This window comes from Castor canadensis, chromosome 9 (assembly GCF_047511655.1).
Source record: "Castor canadensis chromosome 9, mCasCan1.hap1v2, whole genome shotgun sequence".
NCBI lineage: Eukaryota > Metazoa > Chordata > Mammalia > Rodentia > Castoridae > Castor > Castor canadensis.
Window position 1 is genome coordinate 113,140,343 of NC_133394.1, and position 20,931 is coordinate 113,161,273.

Sequence of the window (20,931 nt, forward strand, 5' to 3'; positions counted from 1 at the left end):
CAGCTTCTTGCCTCCACTTACCACAGTTTTCTGCTCTATGCTACTCTTCTCTATGACATCATGGTCCCCCGAGGTCCTGAGCTGGTTGAATGAAGTCTGCCAGCTGCCTCGTTCAGGCTTAAGTATTCTAGAGATCAACCGAACAAAGAGGAGTCTGTTCTATAATAAATATTTGTAAAAGGAATTAATTAAAAAATGACTTTCTGCGACCAGATCATTACTTCATGTTCTCATGAATTTTCTCTGTTTGGAAAGCAAACCCCAGCCTTTCCAGGGAGAAAGAAAGGATGTCTAATCATCCCAGGCTAATGAAAGACGCACCCACTCTGGAAATGTCTTTGTATACACCTGATCCTCCCCACAGCCCCGTGGGAGAGCAAGCTGAGCAAAATGAGAAGTATGTTGGAATACACAGGACAAAGACGAAAATGCTTCTCCTCATTTCAAAGAACTACTTCGTCATAATCGAGTCTAAAACTTGGACCAACCAAAAGATCGACAATTCAAGCACCACACAGAAAACACTGTATCTGATTCTGTTTGGAGCAGTCAGCATGAAATGCAATGAAATTCAAAATAGACAGGATACACATGCTCCAGAGGGAAGTCATTAATACCCATGAATAATGATAAAGCGAAATACCATCTGCCAGGGTAATGTGGCAAATCTTTTTAAAATTCCAATTATCCTATAAAGTAGAGACGGGGAGCAAATACGTTCCCCTGCCATGTGAGATCATGAGTCCTCAAAGTCTCCATCACTTTATATGTAAACTAAGATGGAGCAATGGAACTATAACCCATGTATGAATCTATTTTGATTACATTCATTCTTCTTTAGGACATGGTGCTACCTCTGTAACTCGTGGAATGGAATATTATGATCTGCTAATTAAGGCCACATATATCACATGGATTTTCATTGTGAGGGTGAAAAAATTATCTCTGTGATAAACACAGTGTGTTAATGTTGCTATAACAGTGCAGGTGGTTCAAGCCTTACATGCATTTGGAGCCAGAAATAATAAAGCATCTCCATCACTGTTATCCCAGGGAAAATGATCTATTTATGATAGATTCAAATAGCCTAGGTCATTTTCCTGAGCTACATTTCATGTATCTCATCACTATTAAAGCCATAATACCCATTACTAGAACTGCTGTGTTATAAGCTGAAAAGAAATTGTTCTGATTACAAATGTGTAGAAAGTTCTTTGGGCAGGCTTGTCCATCACTTGGCTTTGGGAATATGAAAGAAGTCAATCAAACTTCTTCCAAACACTGATGTTTCTCTGTATCGCTTTCTTTTTCTATGGTTTTGTAGTATAAATGGCAGTGCAATTATTTGGAACTACTTAAGAAACAAAAGAAGTAAGTGTAAAAGACCATTGAAAAAGCTTTAAAATACTCCAATAATAAAAGTCTCCTTTATTTTATCATGACTCTATAAGGCAGGTTTAGTTGTCTGTTTTGTATTAACAGGTAGAATTAAATATTTAAAAAGGAGGACAGGGGTTGGGCATGGTGGCTTACACCTATAATCCCACCTACTCAAGAGATGGAGATTTGGAGGATCACAGCTAGAGGCCAGCCTGGACCTTAATAAGCTGGGAGCACTAGCTCCCAGCTTGTGTAGCTGGGATGACATGCCTGTCAGCTACACAAGAGGCATACGTAGGAGGATCACAGTTGGAGGCCAGCCCCAGGCAAAACTCAAGAGCTTACCTGAAAAATTAACTAAAGCAAAAATGGGCTGTCAGCATGGCTCAAATGGCAGAGCACTTACCTAGCAAGCTTTGGCTCTAAGTTCAAACTCAAGTATCACCAATAAAAGAGGGAGAAAATGACCTCTCCAGGCAAGCAGAGGACACCCTGGGTTGATGTTATATTAGCAGCATTATTCTTCCCAGGTATCTGCCTCCTTCCTAGTGCAGGAACCGAGGTAGAACCAATCCCCAACCAACAGCCAGGCCCCAAGGAAGACAGGCTGCAATAGGCAAGCCATTCCAATTTGGGTAATAAGGAGGGATGGTGAAATAGGGAGTATATTCCAATTGCTAACAACACAATTTCCACTCTCTATGAGTCGAAAGTAAGGTAAGTTGTATCATTCTTTTAAAATTCCTAGTCATTTGCTTCAGCATGACTCAGAACACAAAACCACCCCAATCCCAACACATCTCTTCCCATTCTGTTTTGAAGCCTGGGATCCCTGGGCAAGGCAAGGTAGAGACCAGAAAACTGCAGATAATCTGCAAAGCTAATGATACATGTGCAGAGGCTCGGGAATTTTCTGTGGCAATGTACATGAAAACTGGAACCCAACATCAGTTTATTTCTGCACAGCTTTTGGCCTACAAATTTTATTTGTAGGAATCTATTCAAACAAAACACTACTGCACATGCACAAGGATGCATGTGCAAGGATGTTCATGGAGTCATTTTAATAGCAAAGAATCAGAAACTATAAATCTATTTTACAGGAGAATGACTGCACTAGCTGTAGTGTATTTACATAGTGAGACACCATGACACTGACTTTAAAAAATGAGGAAGATGTGTGTATAGTTCTCGTAAAGGTCTCTAAAAGAAAAAAGCTCTATAGACTGTGCATGATGATGTGTCAATACAGATGCATCCATTGTAAAAAAAAATGTACATTCTGATAGGGACTGCTGTAGAGGGGAGGGGCTGTACGTGCATCTTCCACTCAATTTTCCCAAGAACCTAAAACTGCTTTAATAAACAGTTGAAGAAGGAGGAGGAAGAGGAAGAGGAAAAGGAAAGGAGGAGGAGGAGGTCAGTTGTGGTGGTACACACCTGTAATCCCAGCATCTGGGAGGCTAAAACAGGAGAATTGAAATTTCAGGACTAGCTTATCTTGCACAGCAAGAAATGACACATTACAAAGCACTACATAAAGTCTGATTCCATGTAGGCAAACTATGGAACAAAATACACAGATGCATAGGAGACAAGGAATCCATACCAAGTGAGGTAGTTACCTCTTGGTCAGGGATGAGGAAGAACAGGCTTTAACCTTAATCCTTCCTACACTTCTACATATCTGCAGAGTAAATGTCGTCCTGCATTCCTCATGTAGGGGAGGAAAACACCACCCAACGACAGGATCAGATGAGCCAAATGCCAATCATCTTCACATCAAATGCTGTGTCTGAGAACTAACTCTAACTCAAACAATTCCCTTTTTTTTTTTTTTTTTTTGACAGGGTCTCACTATGCTGTTCAGACTGGTCTTAAACATCGAGGTTCACGTGATTCTGCTGTCTCAGCTTCCCAAGTAGCTGGGACTACAGATGCAGGCCACTGTCCTGGCTGCTCAAATAGTACCCTAAATCTTAAACTTTCTATTGGTCCATCAAAACATAATGGAGCCAGGCATGGTGGTACATTTCTGTAGCCCCAGCACTGGGAAGCAGGAGGCTAAGGCAGGAGGAACCCAAAGCAAGGTCAGTCTGGAATGTATAGCAAGATGCTGTCTCAAAAACAGAATTGCTTTAATTCTTATTATTAAACTACAAACAAAAAAAATGTTGCAACCTCAGCATAACTTTAAATTATATATCTCATTTATTGAAATATAAAGTTCTTCATTTACAGGTTTTTAAACAAAACCATGAACGGGGCATTTGTAATACATTTTGTATCGGTAGACCCTCCCTACCAAGTTAGTTCCTCTCACACATTCACCACACCACCATTTTGGGAACATGTAAGTATTTTTCTCTTTATTATTTCTAAAATATAAATTTTGGACATTCAAAAGTGCAACAGTTAATGTGCCTGTGGGGAATATCACAGTTAAAAAAATATAAACAAAGGCAGTGATACAGCTCGTTATAAATGTTTTGGCAGTATTCTCAAGACTATAAAGAAATATATATGTACATATTGATGTATAACATCATTTATCTTCCGTCCCTCTTCACAAAAAAATAGGACCATTTTGTACAAGTTGGCAGACCACATTTTAAGGACATGATTGATCATTTAAAAAGTCACAAATTTGTGTTTCTCAGGCTAGCTTTGATTGTCATCATAAAAACAGAAAGCAGGAAGGATAAGCAAATTTTCTTCTGGGGACTTTGCAAGAGGCCAAAAAGGAAATGAATCTGGGATACACTCAAAACACTGTTTAAAAATTAAAAAAAAAAAAAAAAGCAACTCAGAATCATCTTAGATGAGAGTATTGGGAGGACTAGAAACTGGGGTCTGAGCCCAGCTTGACAACACCACGCAAGACTCAAAGCAAATCAGAATGCAAAGCACCCACAATGTGAGGCTGTTCAGGGAGAGTGAGTGATAAACAGAACGCTTGAGCTGCGATTCTAGAAACACAAATGTATTTCAAGTCTAATTGGCTCTAAGGAACCTAGTCAGGTTTTCATATTTAATTGGCCAATCTGGCTCAGTCTTCACACTTACTATGAAAAAGGAGGCTAGGAAAGTTGGAGTCTGCATTGAGATTATATCAGTAGGTAGTCAAGTACCTTGTTATTGCTTCTGCATCTTCCCAGCATCACCTGCCGGAAGCACATAGAGTGATTGCAGCAATCACAGCCCATGTTTCATTCATAGGATGTCAGCAATTAAGCAGACTGTGAGGAATGCCAATGAAGCCACACTCACCAGCTCCACAATTTGGACGGATGTGACAATCCATCCTCAACCCCTAAACCCAAAATATCAGGAATCCTTTTTCATCTTTTTCACCAAAGTATTGACCTGGCTCTACAAAGACTTGGTCCACAGAGTTGTGTCATGTTTATCCATGCTTTTCCTCAGGAGAGTACAAGTTCAGTGTCTTCCTTTCTCTTATACTTTTGGAAGACATGCCAAAACCAAGATTTTGCTTTCTCAGCCTCAACTGAGACTGGAAAGTTAAATTAAGGGTAGCAATTGCTACATGTATGCCATTAAATGTCACTGATCTGAAGCCAAGGTCTTAAATAGTAGGCTTCCTTGATGGCTGACTTCTAGTCCAGTTACAAACTTCAAATTGTTTTTTTCTCATGGCAACCTTCTATAATCTAAGCCACTGTTTCTGAAAACTGGCTGATCAGAATATCCAGGAAGCTTACAAAAATAAAGGTTCCTACTTCTTTCAGACTTAATCATTCAGAATTTCTGGAATGAGGACCCAGATTCTAGTGATTCTGTTTGCCAGTTAAGTGTGAAAACTGAAATGTCAGGTCAATGCTCACACGGCCTTCATTGAACAGTACTTTTATGGTCTCAGGGTTTTCAACTCTTTCTCTTTGGGGTAAAAGATGAAAGAAAAGAGATGAAGTGAGAGCATCCTTCTGACTCTAAGGCTCATAGATTTAACGTGTGTGTGTGTGTGTGTGTGTGTGTGTGTGTGTGTGTGTGTGTGTGTGTGTGTGTTGGGATCACCAAAGTTATCACAGGTCATGAAAGAAACCTCTACAAATCCCTTCTTCTTTGCTGACTATTGTGATTTCCACAAGGTCACAGCATGAAAGTCACACTGAGCACAGACTTATGCTTTACATTGAGAACATTTAAGATTCTGGGGGTTGATTATCTCTAATCCCATTACTCAGAGATCATTAACTGTTTTGAATACAGTAGACTAGGGAACCTATTTAGTACACAATTAAAAACTGACTTCCTGGACAACACTACTGATACTTTGCTCTCTCTGCTTACTAAATTGAATCCACTAAAACTATTATATTTTATAGAGAAATGTTATTTAATATAAATGTCAAAACTGTCAAACTTGTCACCTACTTAGTAAGTTTTTTTAATTGTGCTTTCTCTATAGGGAAATCTTGTTACATATTACACATTTAGCATTACTCATAACAGTAGTAGCATTATAAACGTAGGTTACAATATGAAAATGAGTTGCTCTGCTTCTAAAGGACCAAATCTATTACAGAAGATTGGTTAATTATTACCTTTTATCTCTTTAACACTAAAAAAAAAAAAGGAAGTAAAATGTGATAGTACCAGTACCTTTTAAGGTTCAAAAGTGGTTTTGCATGCGCTTCATAAGAAAATTCAACAGCAGCTGATACCAGGTTTTGGGAGAAAGTATATGGATGGTTGAGTGATCTCTTCAGAAGTCCAAAGAAGATAGTTAATACAAACCTACACACATCCTCGGTTAGCGTTATTTACATAATTACAATGCTACAGCTTTGTAGCAGTACAAATTGTGTATGTGGGAATCTCTCCAATGCCCTTGAAACGCACAGTCTTCGGTGGCCTCTTATTCCCGTCCATCTATTTCCAACCTTCACACACCACTGAGATGCTAGTGATGCACTGCAAGAGGCAATGCTGAAGAGTTCATTTCAAAGTATCCCATTCATTCAGATTTAGAAAGCTCCCCAACACCCTGGGCTAGGAAATTCTCTTCATCCAAGTCCTCTCAACCTTTGCATTGTAGTAAAGTGGTTTTCTTAAAGGGATTCAAAGGTAGCCCCAGGAAGGGAGGCTACACCTGGAATCTGCAGTTACAGGAAGCTGTCCTCTACCAGGTCTGAGGAGTCTATGCCAATGTCATCCATCATGTCGATGTCCTCGATGGTCTCATCCTCTCTCTTGATGAAGGTGGAACTGCTGGAACCTGTCTCAATGGCACTCTCTTCAGAGGTCTGTGAGCTGCCAAGGGGACAAAAGGAAAGGTTAAGGCCCATGTACAACCAAGTAGACTCTGGCTGCACTTCCAGGGTAGACACCCCAGAGCAAAGCAGCTCTTTCCTGCAACATCCTTTGGCATTTGAACACAGGCTGCCTGGTGTGGCAAGTCTGTCACCAAGTCAGCCAGCTGCTCATCACCCTCACTGCATGGGGCCAGAGGAAAACCAAGATGCATAGGCCATCTTCACACCTCAGCTTTCCTTTTCTGCCAAGTGTTTCATCCAAGTTGCTAACATGCTGTTAACAATTTCTAATTTCCCTACTTGGTCCTAGTGGAAGAGAAAATAAGCAATGCCTGTTCCAAAGGCATGGAGAAGGGAAAACAAAGGAAGGAAATCAGCTGCAATCTGGAACCTCACCAGCCACCTGCTCTCCCTGAAACTTGAGCCTGCAGACTGTTTGTCCAAGATGTCACCCACTCCCCTGGCATGCCACCTCTTCCTCCTCATTACACCCAGTGCCTTCTGAGTCTCCAGGGCCCAGGGGAAGAGTCTTTACTTCCTAGAATACTGGCTGAGAGGGGAAATTCCAGAGTTAGAAAGCCTTGGATCTGGACTGGACTTCACATGTTATTTAACCCCCTGAACTAGAACCTGTTTCCCTGCCTATAAACTGGCATGACAAAATTCCTATCATGACTCCCTGTCTGGTGGTCCTCCCTTCTGTGAACTCGTGCTGCCATGTCTTTATCTCGCCTGTATTGCTGTCACGTTTATCTTTTTGCCTGAGCTGGTTAGCATATGATGGTGGGTAAGACTGAGGTCTATCCTTCCCACTGTGTGGCTACTGTACACACAACATATAGCCCATAAAAAGAGGTTTGCCAGGCAGAGGAAGGAGAGACAGACAGATAGACAGACACACACACACACACAGGGGCTCTCACCCTCCTGCTGCTTCCTGCCTATCCCGCATGCTCTGGGTCCTCTGTCCCCTCCTCTCTATGCATTTCCTGACAGGGAACCAGGCATGGCCAACTAAAAGCCAGAAGGAAACAAGTCTATGATAGGACTATCATCCACCCCCCAGGCTCCTGTGACCAGAGAGCTCCCAGAATCTCAGCTCCAGAACTCTGGTGACCCTTTGTAATCCCACAGGCAGTGACCTTGCCTATGACTGAGCCTCTGCCTCAGTTCCCAGTGTACTCACACTCTGGTCCTGCATCTCATGTGAATCCAGTGCATTCGGTTGGTCGTGATGATCACCTAGTCTGATGCCCCGCCCCCTGGGAGCGGGCTACTGCTCTGAGGCCCCAGGCCTGACTAGAGCCTACATTAACTCTTAAATACTGTCCCCAGCCCAGCCAGGCTCTGTGTTAATGCCATGGTAGGGACTGCTGGCCCCTCTATGGGGGCCAGTTTGACCACTGAGTCAGAGCCCTGGCACTGTCCCTCTGGGTCTGGCATACTTCTCTCTCTGCTAACCTATCTCAGACACAAGGCAGAAGTGTGGGTACAGAGGAAATTAACTGCCACCAGGACACAGTGCCACATCATCCTTGCTGCTTGTCAGGCTTCATAGTAGGTCCAAGAGCTGATGATGGGGCTTAGCGCTGGTCCCCAAGCCAAGGTTCTCATCTGTAGCCCAGTGCCTGGCTCCTGAGGGGCTCTGGCCAGCACCCCTACACCTCTATAGCAAAGCCCCATCTTTCTCCTGCCCACCCCCTCCTGAGGCCACCAGCTGAGCCACAGGAGAAATCTGATGCTGTCCCTGCCAGTCCTGCCTGCCTGAGCCCAAAGCCTCCCAGCTCTGGGCTCTCCTCCCTGACCCAGCCCACCTCACTACAGCGCTACAGTCTCACTGACCTGGAGTAGTTACTGGGTACATACCATGCAAATTTCTAAGATCAAATAGGTTATTTTCCTTACAGAAAGGCTACCTATCGAATCTAACAACTACCCAACGACTAGAATGGCTTTTTATAGGATATGTCAAATTCTGCAGCCCACTTCAGGGTGCCCCTAGAAAACCTCTGGACACCTTTCTGGTATTAATTATCTCCTGTTATTTGCTAACTTTATTTTGAAGCAGAACCTTTTTTACAGGTGAAATATTATTCAGAGCACCCAAGACAAAAAAAGCAAATGGAGAGAAGAGAGGAGACAGAGAGCCTCTGGATCCACTATACCACCTTCCCCTCCAAAACCAGGGGGTCTTCAGCACTATTTGCTAAAGAAACAGAGACACACTGTAAAAACAAGCTGATGTCATGATACATTCCAAAACCAAAAACTGTACTTTCAAAATTACCTAGTGCCTCCAGATAAACAAGGGCTGAGTCCACTGCCTACCTACACTAGTTAAGGGAAGGTCACAATCAGAAACCTCCAAGATAATGCAAGGTGCTTCTGCTTGAGTAATTGCATGTAGTTAACCGAGTGACTAAGGAAGAAGGGAAAACAATGTCTTGAATAAGAGGGAGCAGGGACCCATAAGCAGTGTGGACCTTGAACCAGGGGCCATTATCGCCACCTTCTCCTGCCACTGCACAAGGGCCAGTTGCAGAGCAAGAACAGGCCTGGAATGGTCCATTTGGCCTGTGTGAGCCAGGGCTCTCAGTGCTGGGTGGGTATTAGCATTTGTCTGGTGATGAATTAATGAATCTCAGTAATGGCCACCAAAAGCTGCTAACATCACAAGACAGACAGCTGGATGGTGTGTACCTCCTAACATCACAGATCACAAATGACAGATCACAGACTCTGAAGCATGTTTGCTGAAAATTCACCTGACCTGTTCAAACCTCAGGACCTTCTCCCAGTTACAACACATACAGGAGACACAGCAAGTGGCAGGGACACTACTGGGGCAACACAGAATTTCTAATGTGGTAAGGCTAATGTTCTGCCTTCATCACAAATGACACAGGGACACAAATGACAGAGGGGAAAAAGGAGGCAGGAGAACTCACAGAGACCTATCAGCCAAATGCCATGTGTGGCTCTCATTTGGGCCTCAAACAGAACAAACCAAATGTCCAATGAAACTTGTGGGATGATCAGAGAAATCTGAACTTGGGTGTCTGTTGCTCTTTACAATTTATTGGGGCTGGAGGCATGCCTCAAGCAATGAAGCACCTGCCTAGCAAGCACAAAGGCCAGAGTTCAAATCCCAATAAAAAACAAAACAAAACAAAAAAACCTACACAAGCCCCTGGGGATTCTGCACCTTTCTCCCTGAATACAGTTCACCATCCAAGACATCCTTATGGGTCCCATGGGTCATCCCCTTCAGGTAGGAGCAGGAAAGGTGGGCAGCTGAGGTGGACACCCAGGTCTACCTGTGTCTGTTCCTCTTGCCCAGGTCTTCCTCCTCAGGAACAGGGTCGATGTCGGGCAGAGGGATGATGTAGCCGCTGTCAGCACTCAGTCTCTGCTCATCCAGGCTACCCTCCCAGTCCTTTAGCTTGTCCTCTTCATTTTTGTAGGTGACGCCAATGTATGCATTATCTGAGTCCACACGCATGCGTGCCACGGCAGGGTGGTCACTCTTTAGGAAATCCAGGTGAATCTTTTCGTAACTCTATAAGCATTCATTTAACAAATTTAATCAAGCGTTATTGACCAAACTCTAGAAATGAATATAGACAGACAACTACCTCACAGACATGCGGGACTTACACAAAGGGGAGTCATATGCCAGCCATCTCCACAAAGGTGGGACATGAAAGAGGGACAGCTGATGGCAAAAAAGCTTCTATCCATAGGTCTTCAGATACCAAGAGCCCTCTCCCCAAGTCAGCAGCTGTGACTGTGTGCACCCCATCCCCACCCAGGACAAGCATGGAGCCTTGGGCTCCATCAAATCATCTCTCCAGGGGCTTGCATTTGTCGCCATTGAAGGGGATGACTTCCACTGGGAACACAATACCCAACACCTTCCCGATCCCTACATGTTGGGAAAGTCTAACCTTCAATACACATTCCTACGAATCAGAGTGTCTTTGACTAACCTAAAGTCAATTTCCTTCTGCCTCCTCCCTGCCTCAAATATGAGAGTCCCAACAGGTGCTGAGATGATCTGCAGGACAACCTCTCCACACTGCTGCTCAGAGAAGGAGGTGTGAAAAGTCTGCACAGATCCCAATCTGAATCTAAGACACAGGATACAAGTTTGCCTAGCTTTCCTTCTCAAAGCCTCAACAGAAAGTTGTTGCATTCATTTCTAGCTCCTGCCTGGGTCCATGAAATTACATTTGTTCCCTTGAACAATGCTTTCTAGGCTGCAGAAAACCAGCTGGAGCTACAGATAACAGCTGGGACTGTCCCTTCCAGTCAGCTGGTAAAAGCCAATTTTGCATGGATTTAAGTGCATTCAGATTAGCAATTTAACGACCACGGATGTCCTGAGACTTCTAACTGTACAGTAGCTTCAGATACTCAAACATCTGGAGAATAAAGTGCTTACAGGTGTCGCGCCTGTAAGAAGAAAGCGGAGCCCCTCGGGAAAGAGAGGATTTTTGTTCATCATTGTTCTGGGGACTATGGAGCACTCCATGAAGCCCCTGCCACAAGATCACACAATCTGTGTCCTCCTTTGAAAACACGCCTTTCAAACAGTGCTGAACAGCGCTGCTCATGGCATAACTGCCAGCTATTCTTCCCTCTCCTTGCCTATGGCCTTCCACCACTGTCACAGATACAAACAAACCTTTTTATATTGTCCAGGCAGCAGATTCTCCACTATCTCACTCAAGTGGTAAAAGGAGGGTCTCTTCTCAGGCTCACTGTTCCAGCACTGCACCATGATCTCGTAGCTGGAGAAGCACAGAGTGCAGAGTGAGCATGGGGACAGTATGCAGGGGACACCCCATCCCCACAGACCCTTAAGGCAGGGACATGGACCCACGGATGGGGAGGGAGCTCACACTTCACTGGTGGCATGGTCGGGCTTGGCCATCCGGTACCCACTCTTGATCTTATTGTAGAAAGTAGAGTCCACCATCATGCCAGGGTAGGGTGTGCCACCTAACAGCAAAAGAAGACAATCAGGATGACACAGCATTTCCACATGCACCACACATTGCTGGAACACCTGGGAGACAGCACACTAGGGAATGCCTGCCCTCCTGAGTCCCTGACTTCCTAATCCCTTCAAGGAAATTAAGTGTTACCATCTCCTTGACTTCAGAGGCCTACTCAAACCTAAAATTTATACAGGACTCTGGGCTATTCAAGTCCAAGCACCTTGGGCAAAAATTGTGCATCTTTAAAAAAGTATTTTTCAGTGTTTCTGACTACGAGAGCTACATTTACAAGCAAACTTAAAAAAAGCAAGGAGAAATTCTGAATCACTGAAGGCAAGAAAGTAAATTTTCACCAGAAATGTTCAAATAATAATAGCAAAAGTCAAAGTTGGGGCCTGGAATGTCCAGAAAGCTCCCTGTTTTAAGGGGGAGAGAGAGCTAGGACAGAAAAAGGGATCCAGGGAGATAACAGATACATTCATGGCACATTTCACATTTTTATAGACAAGGCCAGGTCACATTCAGTTCCATCTGAAGTCTTCCAAAAACATTCCAGGACTCCTTTCTCCTTCTTTGGGATTCACATTAGAATTTTAAATCAGTACCACAAGGTTTATCTCTAGGTGTGCAAGTCTTAACTTTGCACTTGAACCATCCATCCAGGGGTTACAATTGTGCCTTGTCTTTCCCTCAGAGACCTCATCTGGCCACAGAGGCACCTGACTTGGTCATGCACTGGTGACTGACTGACCAAATGCCTGGGAGATTTCTCTACTCCAGAATGATGGCCAGGAGGGGCAGTCACTCTACTTTTCACCTGAGCACCAACTGCCATCATAGAAGGAAGAAGAAACTCCACTGGATGAACCATTTAACCAAAGTCCAAAATGAAAAGGCAACCAGTGGGCAGACATCGCTGGGAGTGAAGAAAATCACCCTGGCATAACCAAAGGAGAAGATGGGCAGAGGCCAGGGGTGAGGGTGCAGTCCCAACAGATTCCTTCTCAGTCTGTTTGGACCCACATCAGACAGGGTAAGGACCAATGTGTCCCTGCATTGCCTACAGTGCTGTTCCAGAACAGTCCAGATGAGCAGAGAGGTCAGGCCCATACCGAGAGAAAAGATCTCCCAGAGCAGAATGCCGTAAGACCAGACGTCACTCAGGGTGGTGTAGAGGTTGTCAAAGATGCTCTCAGGAGCCATCCACTTCACTGGCAGGAAGGTCTGGGGAAACAGAGGGAGGAAATTAAGCCACACCTGAAATGGAAAGGGTCCTTCCTGGGCTGAGAATAGCTTGCACTAAAGGTCTTGCCCACCCTTGTCTCATGTGTGCTGCTAATGGTGTGCGCTGGGCACCTGGTGACTAGTGGTTCTTAGTGAATACCTGATGAATGATGCTTCTTATTCTTGCAAAGATCCTGAGTTGTTATCAAAAAGTGTGAGCCCTGTACAAACCAGACCCCTATTTTCAGGTATTCCAAGGGACAAAATTAAGACCAGACTCAACGATCTGTGAGCTGCATACAACTTCTGAGCGTTAAGAAATAAGTAGTAATTTTCCACCACTACAAAGAGTCAAAAATTGAGCCAGGCACCGGTGGCTCAAGCCTGTTAATTCCTGCTACTCAGGATGCAGAGATCAGGAGGATCGAGGTTCAAAACCAGCCCAGGCAAATAGTTTGCAAGACCCTATATCAAAAAAAAAAAAAAAAAAAACCATCACAAAAAAAGGCTGATGGAGTGGCTCAAGGCATAGGCCCTGAGCTCAAACCCCAGTAATGCAAAAAAAAAAAGTCAGAAATTGAGATGAATTTTGTAAACTCTTTTGCAAAGCTGGTCCATACTTCAGTGGAAATATCAAACTGAGCCAGAGATGTAAAATAGCCATATTAGCATCCTTCAGACTCCAAGACTACTGGGAAGATAAAAGGGATCAATAAGCTTATGTAAGGAGGTAAGAAATCAGTTCCATCCAAGTTCAGTGACTTCTTAAAGGTACACAGGAAAAGCCACAGCTTGAAGTCATAGCCACAGATGTACCTGAGGAACAGAGCACCTTCTGTCGGTCCTGTAGCTGTCTCACAACTAGTGCAGTGGAGTGACATGGAATTGTACCTACAGTGTATCCTAAGCTACTTCACTGCCTATACGTAGAAGGGAAGGAGAGGATTGTTCAAGAAGATGATACACTGACTCTCTTTAAGGAAACTGCCTCTAAGGTACATGAACTGAAATGGTGGTACCATTGTAAGGGTCACACTTGCTTTTTAAAAATTTAACAAAAGCTTAAAAACTTGAGACACCCTGTTGGAAATGCATGCTTGTGCACACAGACACACAATTTACCTAATAAGCACTAGCACTTACTGGGGGCAACTGTAAAGTAATGTCAACAGGTACTTTACATGAATTCCCTGATTTAATCCCCCACAGCAACTCTGGAGATGGATGCTTCTATAGATAGGCAAAGCCAGGCATGGAATGGGCAAGGAACTTGCCCCAAATCGCAGCCCGAGTGCCAGGATGGAGTTGGTACTCACACCTAGGCCAGTCGCCTTTTGAGCCTGGGCTTTTCCTACTGACCCTCCAATGCCAATTCATGAACCTCACAGATGCCACATTGAACAGATGGGCTGTATGGCAAGAAGCAACACTTGACTTCAAAGAATGAAGGAGGTAAAGAGAGAGTTCAAGGGAGGGCAGAGGGTACATACACTGCCTTTTGACACGTAGTTCGAGTCATGCATGATGTCTCTGGCCAGGCCAAAGTCACAGATCTTCACGATTTTCCCTTGTGCCAAGAGGACATTGCGAGCAGCCAGGTCCCTGTGGACACACTATATAAAAAGGGCAGAAATGACTTCAGAGTCAATCCAGCTGAGGCCAGGCATGTGCCACTCTGTGGTGACACATGCAGCTGTGAGGTGCACAGAGCTCACCCTCCCTCCAACCCCTCCAGGCAGACAGGAAGCTCTGGAGAAAAGCAGATACCTGATGATTTTGGTTCCCAGCCCTGCTCAAGGGAGGGGGCAGAGAGGTAGGTAAGCAGGAGGCAACCGCCATTACTGCCACTCCAGGGTCCCTCCTAGTGTCTCCTTCCATACGCCTCACTCTGAATCTTTAGTTGCATCTAAAAAGTTCTCCATGCTTTGAACTTACATTTTTTGAAGCCAAGAATTCCATTCCTCGGGCAACTTGATAGGTGAAACTCAACAAATCCAACAAAGTAAGGCCTTCTGAGTTATCATCTGAAAGGAGGTTTTTGACTTCCGAGTCTGCAGAAAAGGAATTAAACGCACCATTGAGCTTCACCCGCTGGACAGGCCACTGGCCAGTGGCAAAGCCTTGTCCAAAACACACATCCCAAACTATCTTCACGTGGAGTTTGTAGACCTCACATGAACCATGCAAAGGGGACAGTGGGTACAGCTCAGTCTTAGACCATTTGCCTAGCTGACTTCAACCTCTACCACTCCAAAGAAGGAAATAGTGAAAAGGTTCTTTTTTCAAAAAGAAACACATACAGTTTGAGCACTCCTAGAGAAAAAAATTGAAATCCAAAATGATCTAAAAATCCAACAGGATGCCAAAAGTAAAAAATTCCACACCAGACCTCATGTGACAGATCACAGTCAAAACAAAAGCACACTAAAAATACTGCACGAAATTACTGTCAGGCTACACGTATGAGGTGTATATGAAACATGAATGAATCTTCTGTTTGGACTTGGCTGCCATTCCCAAGATCTCTCATTATATACATACAAATATTCTGAAACCTGAAAAAAAAATCCAAAACACTGTGGTTTGAGGCATTTTGGATAAGAGGTTCTCAGCCTGCATGCAGAAGAAACACATACCGGGTATGTGTGTGTATGTGTGTGTGTGTGTGTGTGTGTGTGTGTGTGTGTGTGTTTACACATATAGCCATAAGTCTCCCATATGGGTTCTCACATAGAGATTTTTTATTTGCCCCCCAAATTTCTTTTTTCCACCCCATTTAGCAGTCACCTCAGCTATCTTTTTTTTATTATTGTTATGCTGGGTGGGGCTATATTGTGGCATTTGCAAAAGTTCCTACAATATATCCAATATATATCATAGTTGAATTCACCCCCTCCGCCATTCTCCTTTATCCCTCCCTCCCCCATTCTTGGAATAGTCTCAACAGGTACCATTTTTCCATTTACATACCTGTGTACACAGTATTTGCACTATATTCACCATCCCAGGCCCTTTCCCCACCTTCTCCCTGCTCCCACTGGTACCAAAGTCCCCAGACAGGACCTGTCCCATCTTCCTGTTCTCTGACTTTGTAGAAGAAAATGACATTTTTGCTTGTTTAAGATAGCTACACAGGGAGGTCCCTTGTGACATTTCCATGTATGTATGTATTATATAACCCAAATTAGTTCATCTTCTCTATTTTCCTTCTTTCTACTTTAGTCTCTTTCTTATGGTACTTTCAATAGGTTTAAAACATTCTACGTTCATTCTTGTATAGAGAGTACATCAACCATATTCATCTTCTTAACTTTCTTTTACTCTCTCTCATATGTGACCTCCCCTTAGCGTGATCTGTTTTTCATAATATTGCTGTATTTGTATTAGGTTTATATTCCACATATGAGAGAAAACATGTAGCTTTTGGCCTTCTGAACCTGACTAACTTAAGGTGGCATTCTCTAGTTCCATTTACCTGCAAATGACAAAATTTCATTCTTCTTTGTAGCTGAGTAAAATTCCGTTGTGTATAAATACCACATATTTTCTTAATCCATTCATCAGTAGTGGGGCATCTTGGTCATTTTCATAGCTTAGCTATTGTGAATAATGCTGCAATAAACATGAGTGTGCAGGTGCCTTTGTTGTAAGCTGACTTACATTCCTTCAGGGATATCCCTAGGAGTGGTATTGCTGGATCATATGGAAGATTTATTTTTAGTTTTTTGAGGAGCCATAGTGGTTGTACTAATTCACATTCCCACCAGCAGTATGAGGGTTCCTTTTTCCCCCACATCCTCATTCTTGACGGTAGCCATTCTAACAAGAGTGAAGCAGAATCTTAACGTGATTTTGATTTGCATTTCCTTTTATGGCCAGAGATGGTGAGCATTTTTTCCATGTGTTTTTTGGCCATTTGGACTTCTTCCTTTGAAAAAGCTCTGCTCAGTTCATTTGCCCACTTCTTCATTAGGTCATTGATTTTGGGGAAATTTAGTTTTTTTGAGCTCCCTGTATATTCTGGTTATTAATCCCTTGTTAGATGTATAGATGGCAAAGATTTTTCTCCCATTCTGTGAGCACCCTCTTCAATTTAGAGACCATTTCTTTTGTTGTGCAGAAGCTTTTTAATTTCATGTACTCCCATTTGTCAATCCTTTCTCTTAGCTGCTGAGCCATTTGAGTTCTACTTAGGAGTTATTGCTTCTACCTCTTAATTCCTGTGTATTCCCTGCTCTTTTCTGCACTAGCTTCAAAGTTTCAGGCCTTACATTAAGGTCCTTAATCCACCTTGAGTTGATACTTGTACAGGGTGACAGATAAAGATCCAGTGTCAGTTTTCTGCATGCAGATATCCAGTTTTCCCAGCAACATTTGGAGAGGTCAGCCATCTTAAAACTCACACACACATACACACTAAAATCTTCCATGACAAATACACAAAGACACCTTGAAAAAAGTACTTTCTGGAAATTGCTTTATTTTCTTTTCAAAGCTAGCTTCAGAGTATTTTGCTTATTATTAAATCAACTACTAAACAGACAAGGCAGCAATCTTATAGACTGGTGCCATTGATTTTTGCATTGACTTCCATTTGAGTGTAACTTGCCCACTTTCCCCAATTCTTCCCATCTGGAAGGGTCCCAGGGTTTCGAGGAAGACAGCAATCTAGGCCAGCAGACTCAGTCCTTTTTGAGAATTTTCAGGCAAGTGAAGAGTAGCTCCAGCCATTCACATTTTTTTCAGCCAGCTACAGGCAGGCCAGAAAACCGTGGCCTGCCTGCCAACAGGGCCTGGCCCTAAGCATGACTCAGGTTCCCCTCACATCTGGTGCCAAGTCCACAAGCTCAGCCTGAGAAGCAATGGGAACTATTTTTAACCACATGGGCGGGAGAGGAAGCACTGGTTCCGATAACTCTCGCTGCATACGCTTTAAAAAGTATTTGGAAGTTCACCATTTGGCAATGTGCAATAAATGGAACTTAGAATTGCAGAAATGGAAAATATTACTGTGTACCAAGCTTTACAAAACAGGCACATTCTTTATTTAATGGATTGTACCTTTTGCTTAAGAATCCTGAAAGAATTCAGAGCACACTAGCGATTTTAAAAGTAATTTCCATGGCAGCTCAACACTTTTGCATCCACCAATGAGAGGGTTCAGACCCAAAATGACAAGATCACAGGAAAAGCCAAGGTCAGACCCATCTAGCAGTCCAAGTCTATGATTAGGCTACAGTCCTGGAGGGGCCACCCAGAGCAGAACCTGAGCTGGTCCATCTGGCCTGGCACTGGATAGGCACCCTGGAGTTTCCAAATCAACTTAACCCTTCCACATACACCTCTGTTTTGAAAACAGATAGATCTGCCTTCAGACAACAATCAGTAGAAACACTTGTCAGAAAAAACAACCTCCAACTGTCTATTCTACAGTTTCTATCACAAACTGGATGTTAAGAAAGCTAAAATCAAGGGTTATTGAACTCACAACATCAGTCTTAAAATAAAAGTTAAGAAAAAAAAAGTATAAGGAAACAATGTAACATTGCCAACTTTCAATTTTGCCAAGCAAGAGCATAAAATATAAAACCCATCAATAATCACCATGACTTCATTTAAAAAGAAAGACATGTTAACAGAAAAAGGAGGAGAGAGTCATTATATCAGAACAAATTCTGTAAAGCAATTGCATTTGAAGTTTGAAAAATTGCTTACATTAAGTCTTTCTTTATTCATTCATTTATTTTTGCAGCACTGGAGATCAAACCCAGGATCCCACACAAGCTAAGCAAGTGCTCTATCACTGAGCTATATACCCAGTTAATTTAATCCACAGGTCACAAACCTATAAAAACATGTCACAGACCCAGTTGAACGGACCTGCATTTAGGGACTATGTGGCCTGGCCGTTACTTATCAGCCCGATTCACCTTCCTCTGAGTATCTTCAGTATCATATTAAACCACCAGGAGATCGTAAGATGCAGAGTGAGTACAGACACTTTTACCTAACACAGCTTTCTTCTTATACGAGGCTGGACGATCGTACAGTGATCTCTGGATGTCTGAATACTTAGAGACCTCTTTCCTTTCTAGCATGGGCACATACTGAGTGGTGTCAGCTTGCTTCATGTCCATGTAGTCACCATTGTTTTCAAAAGACAAAATCACGTAACTGTAAAAAGAGACACAGAAATCTTACCTAAGGCAGCCCCTTGCTACATTTAAAACTTGAAAAATTCGTAACATTAAGTCTGCCATTATTCCTTCTTTGTCTTTGAACTCATAAGCCATGAACCATATGGCTTGGGCAGACGGTTCCTGCTACTCAATAAATTTAGCACCCATTCGATGGCCATGAAGTTATTTAATACAGAGTGAGGTCACTGTACTTTCTGTTCTTAACAGACTTCTAGAGAGCTTTGTAGGTTTATAGAAACCACTTATAGGTTTCTGTTATGGAAACCATTATCAGTAGCTTGATTTATGGGCTCAGATTCAGCAAGGATCAGTAATAGCTCAAGCTTGGAGATTTTCTGTTTCTCATAAGCTTTGAAAACTCAGGCATTTCTGGCCAAAGTTTCATTTTACACATCCCGATGGGTTACACATAAACAACAAAATGGCTCCCCCAATGAGTCCAACTCTCACTCTCATTCAAATGGCCTTCCCACAATGACACAGTCCAAAACACCTGCAGACAACACATACCCATCTGCGCTGTCATGGGTAGGCTGGCTGGACTCTAAGTCTTGCTACCTCTGAATCTACAGACACAAAATCTCTGAAGACGTGGGTTCTCTCCATTTGTGAGGCTTACAAGACAATGGGACATCAATGTCTCGTCACACTCACCTCCGTGTGCTCTCATCAGCTGGGTTCAATCCAAAGATGTCCAGCTCTTTCTTCGGCTTTTCTGGGTGGTGGCTCAAGAAGCTATCCCTATTCTTATGCAAATAGTTGACCAAATCCCCATAGAAGCAGTACTCAGTGATGATGTAAATGGGGCCTATGGGAACAAAACCAGTTAGGAGATGGCTATGAAGGATGGAAAAGCCAAGAATTGCTCTATTTGGACTGGCAAAAGAAGCCACTCGAAAATAGTGAGCTTCCATCAGAACCGGGGACTCCACTAAAAGAGCCTAATATTCCCAGGTGTGCTTGGGTTGAAGAGGGAGAACTTCTCCTGGCTCGACAATTTCACAACCACAGGTGTTCAGTGCAATACTCATCCCATCAGTGAGCCTACCTGACTTCGTACAGGCTCCCAGCAAGTTCACAATGTTTAAATGGGGCCCCAGGTGAGTCATTATTTTCAGCTCAGACATGAGAGCTTGTTTCTCACTGGACCTGGCTGTGGCTGTTGAAGAAATAAATCATGTATCAATTCAACTATGCTATCTGCTCATTCTCAGGAAAAGCCAAGAGTATGGCTAACCTTGTGATTCTACATCATTTTATTATGAAGAGTCTGAAAGAACAGAAATCCACTCAGCCTAGACTCTAAAGGATAAAAGGAGGTCACTAGAAATAACGCCTGATTTTCTAACATGTGAGTGACAAGAGCAATGAAAATATACCAAATCAATAAAATAGTCCAAATACACAAAAAAAAAACCTAGAGGCAAAAGAACCAGGATCTAGTCTTAAATTTGCTACCCTACTAGCTGTGTGCATTTGAGCAGTTCACTTTACATCTCCGTGTTCAAATATCCCTAGGAAGCAGCACTTACGTTTGAGCATCTTCACCGCTACCTTCATCACAGGCTGGGACCGGCTTAATCCATAGGCTGTTCCTTCAACCACTTTCCCAAATGCACCAGATCCCAAGATCCGACCTGTGGGCAAACAGAATCATCAACACATGCAAGCTCCAGGCGCCTCCTCAGCTTTATTGGCCACAGCCAGCACTCACGGGTGTACAGCTGGGTGGGTGTTTTTCCTGTATTGAGTAAGCCTAATTATTCCTCTAAGACATCATGTCAAAAAGAGAATTGAGCCCACAGGGAAGGAAATTAGTGTAATTGCTTTTGTCAAATAACATTTGCA

General features: G+C 43.2%; 1 protein-coding gene across 4 annotated transcripts in view; it reads right to left on the reverse strand.

Annotated features, from left to right (window-relative positions):
* Positions 1 to 3,568: 3,568 nt before the first annotated feature.
* The window catches only part of Pdgfra (platelet derived growth factor receptor alpha), a 47,306-nt gene continuing 29,943 nt past the window's right edge, over positions 3,569 to 20,931 (reverse strand). For all 4 annotated transcript variants that reach the window (XM_074042224.1, XM_074042227.1, XM_074042225.1 and 1 more), the window contains exons 13-23: positions 20,616 to 20,720; positions 20,132 to 20,242; positions 19,738 to 19,891; positions 18,891 to 19,057; positions 14,819 to 14,934; positions 14,374 to 14,496; positions 12,772 to 12,883; positions 11,561 to 11,660; positions 11,344 to 11,449; positions 9,974 to 10,215; positions 3,569 to 6,654 (exon numbers count right to left, since the gene is read on the reverse strand). In XM_074042224.1, coding sequence (XP_073898325.1) covers positions 6,507 to 6,654; positions 9,974 to 10,215; positions 11,344 to 11,449; positions 11,561 to 11,660; positions 12,772 to 12,883; positions 14,374 to 14,496; positions 14,819 to 14,934; positions 18,891 to 19,057; positions 19,738 to 19,891; positions 20,132 to 20,242; positions 20,616 to 20,720 — 1,484 coding nt within the window. In that variant the 3' untranslated portion in view covers positions 3,569 to 6,506. The remainder of the gene's footprint in view (positions 6,655 to 9,973; positions 10,216 to 11,343; positions 11,450 to 11,560; positions 11,661 to 12,771; positions 12,884 to 14,373; positions 14,497 to 14,818; positions 14,935 to 18,890; positions 19,058 to 19,737; positions 19,892 to 20,131; positions 20,243 to 20,615; positions 20,721 to 20,931) is intronic.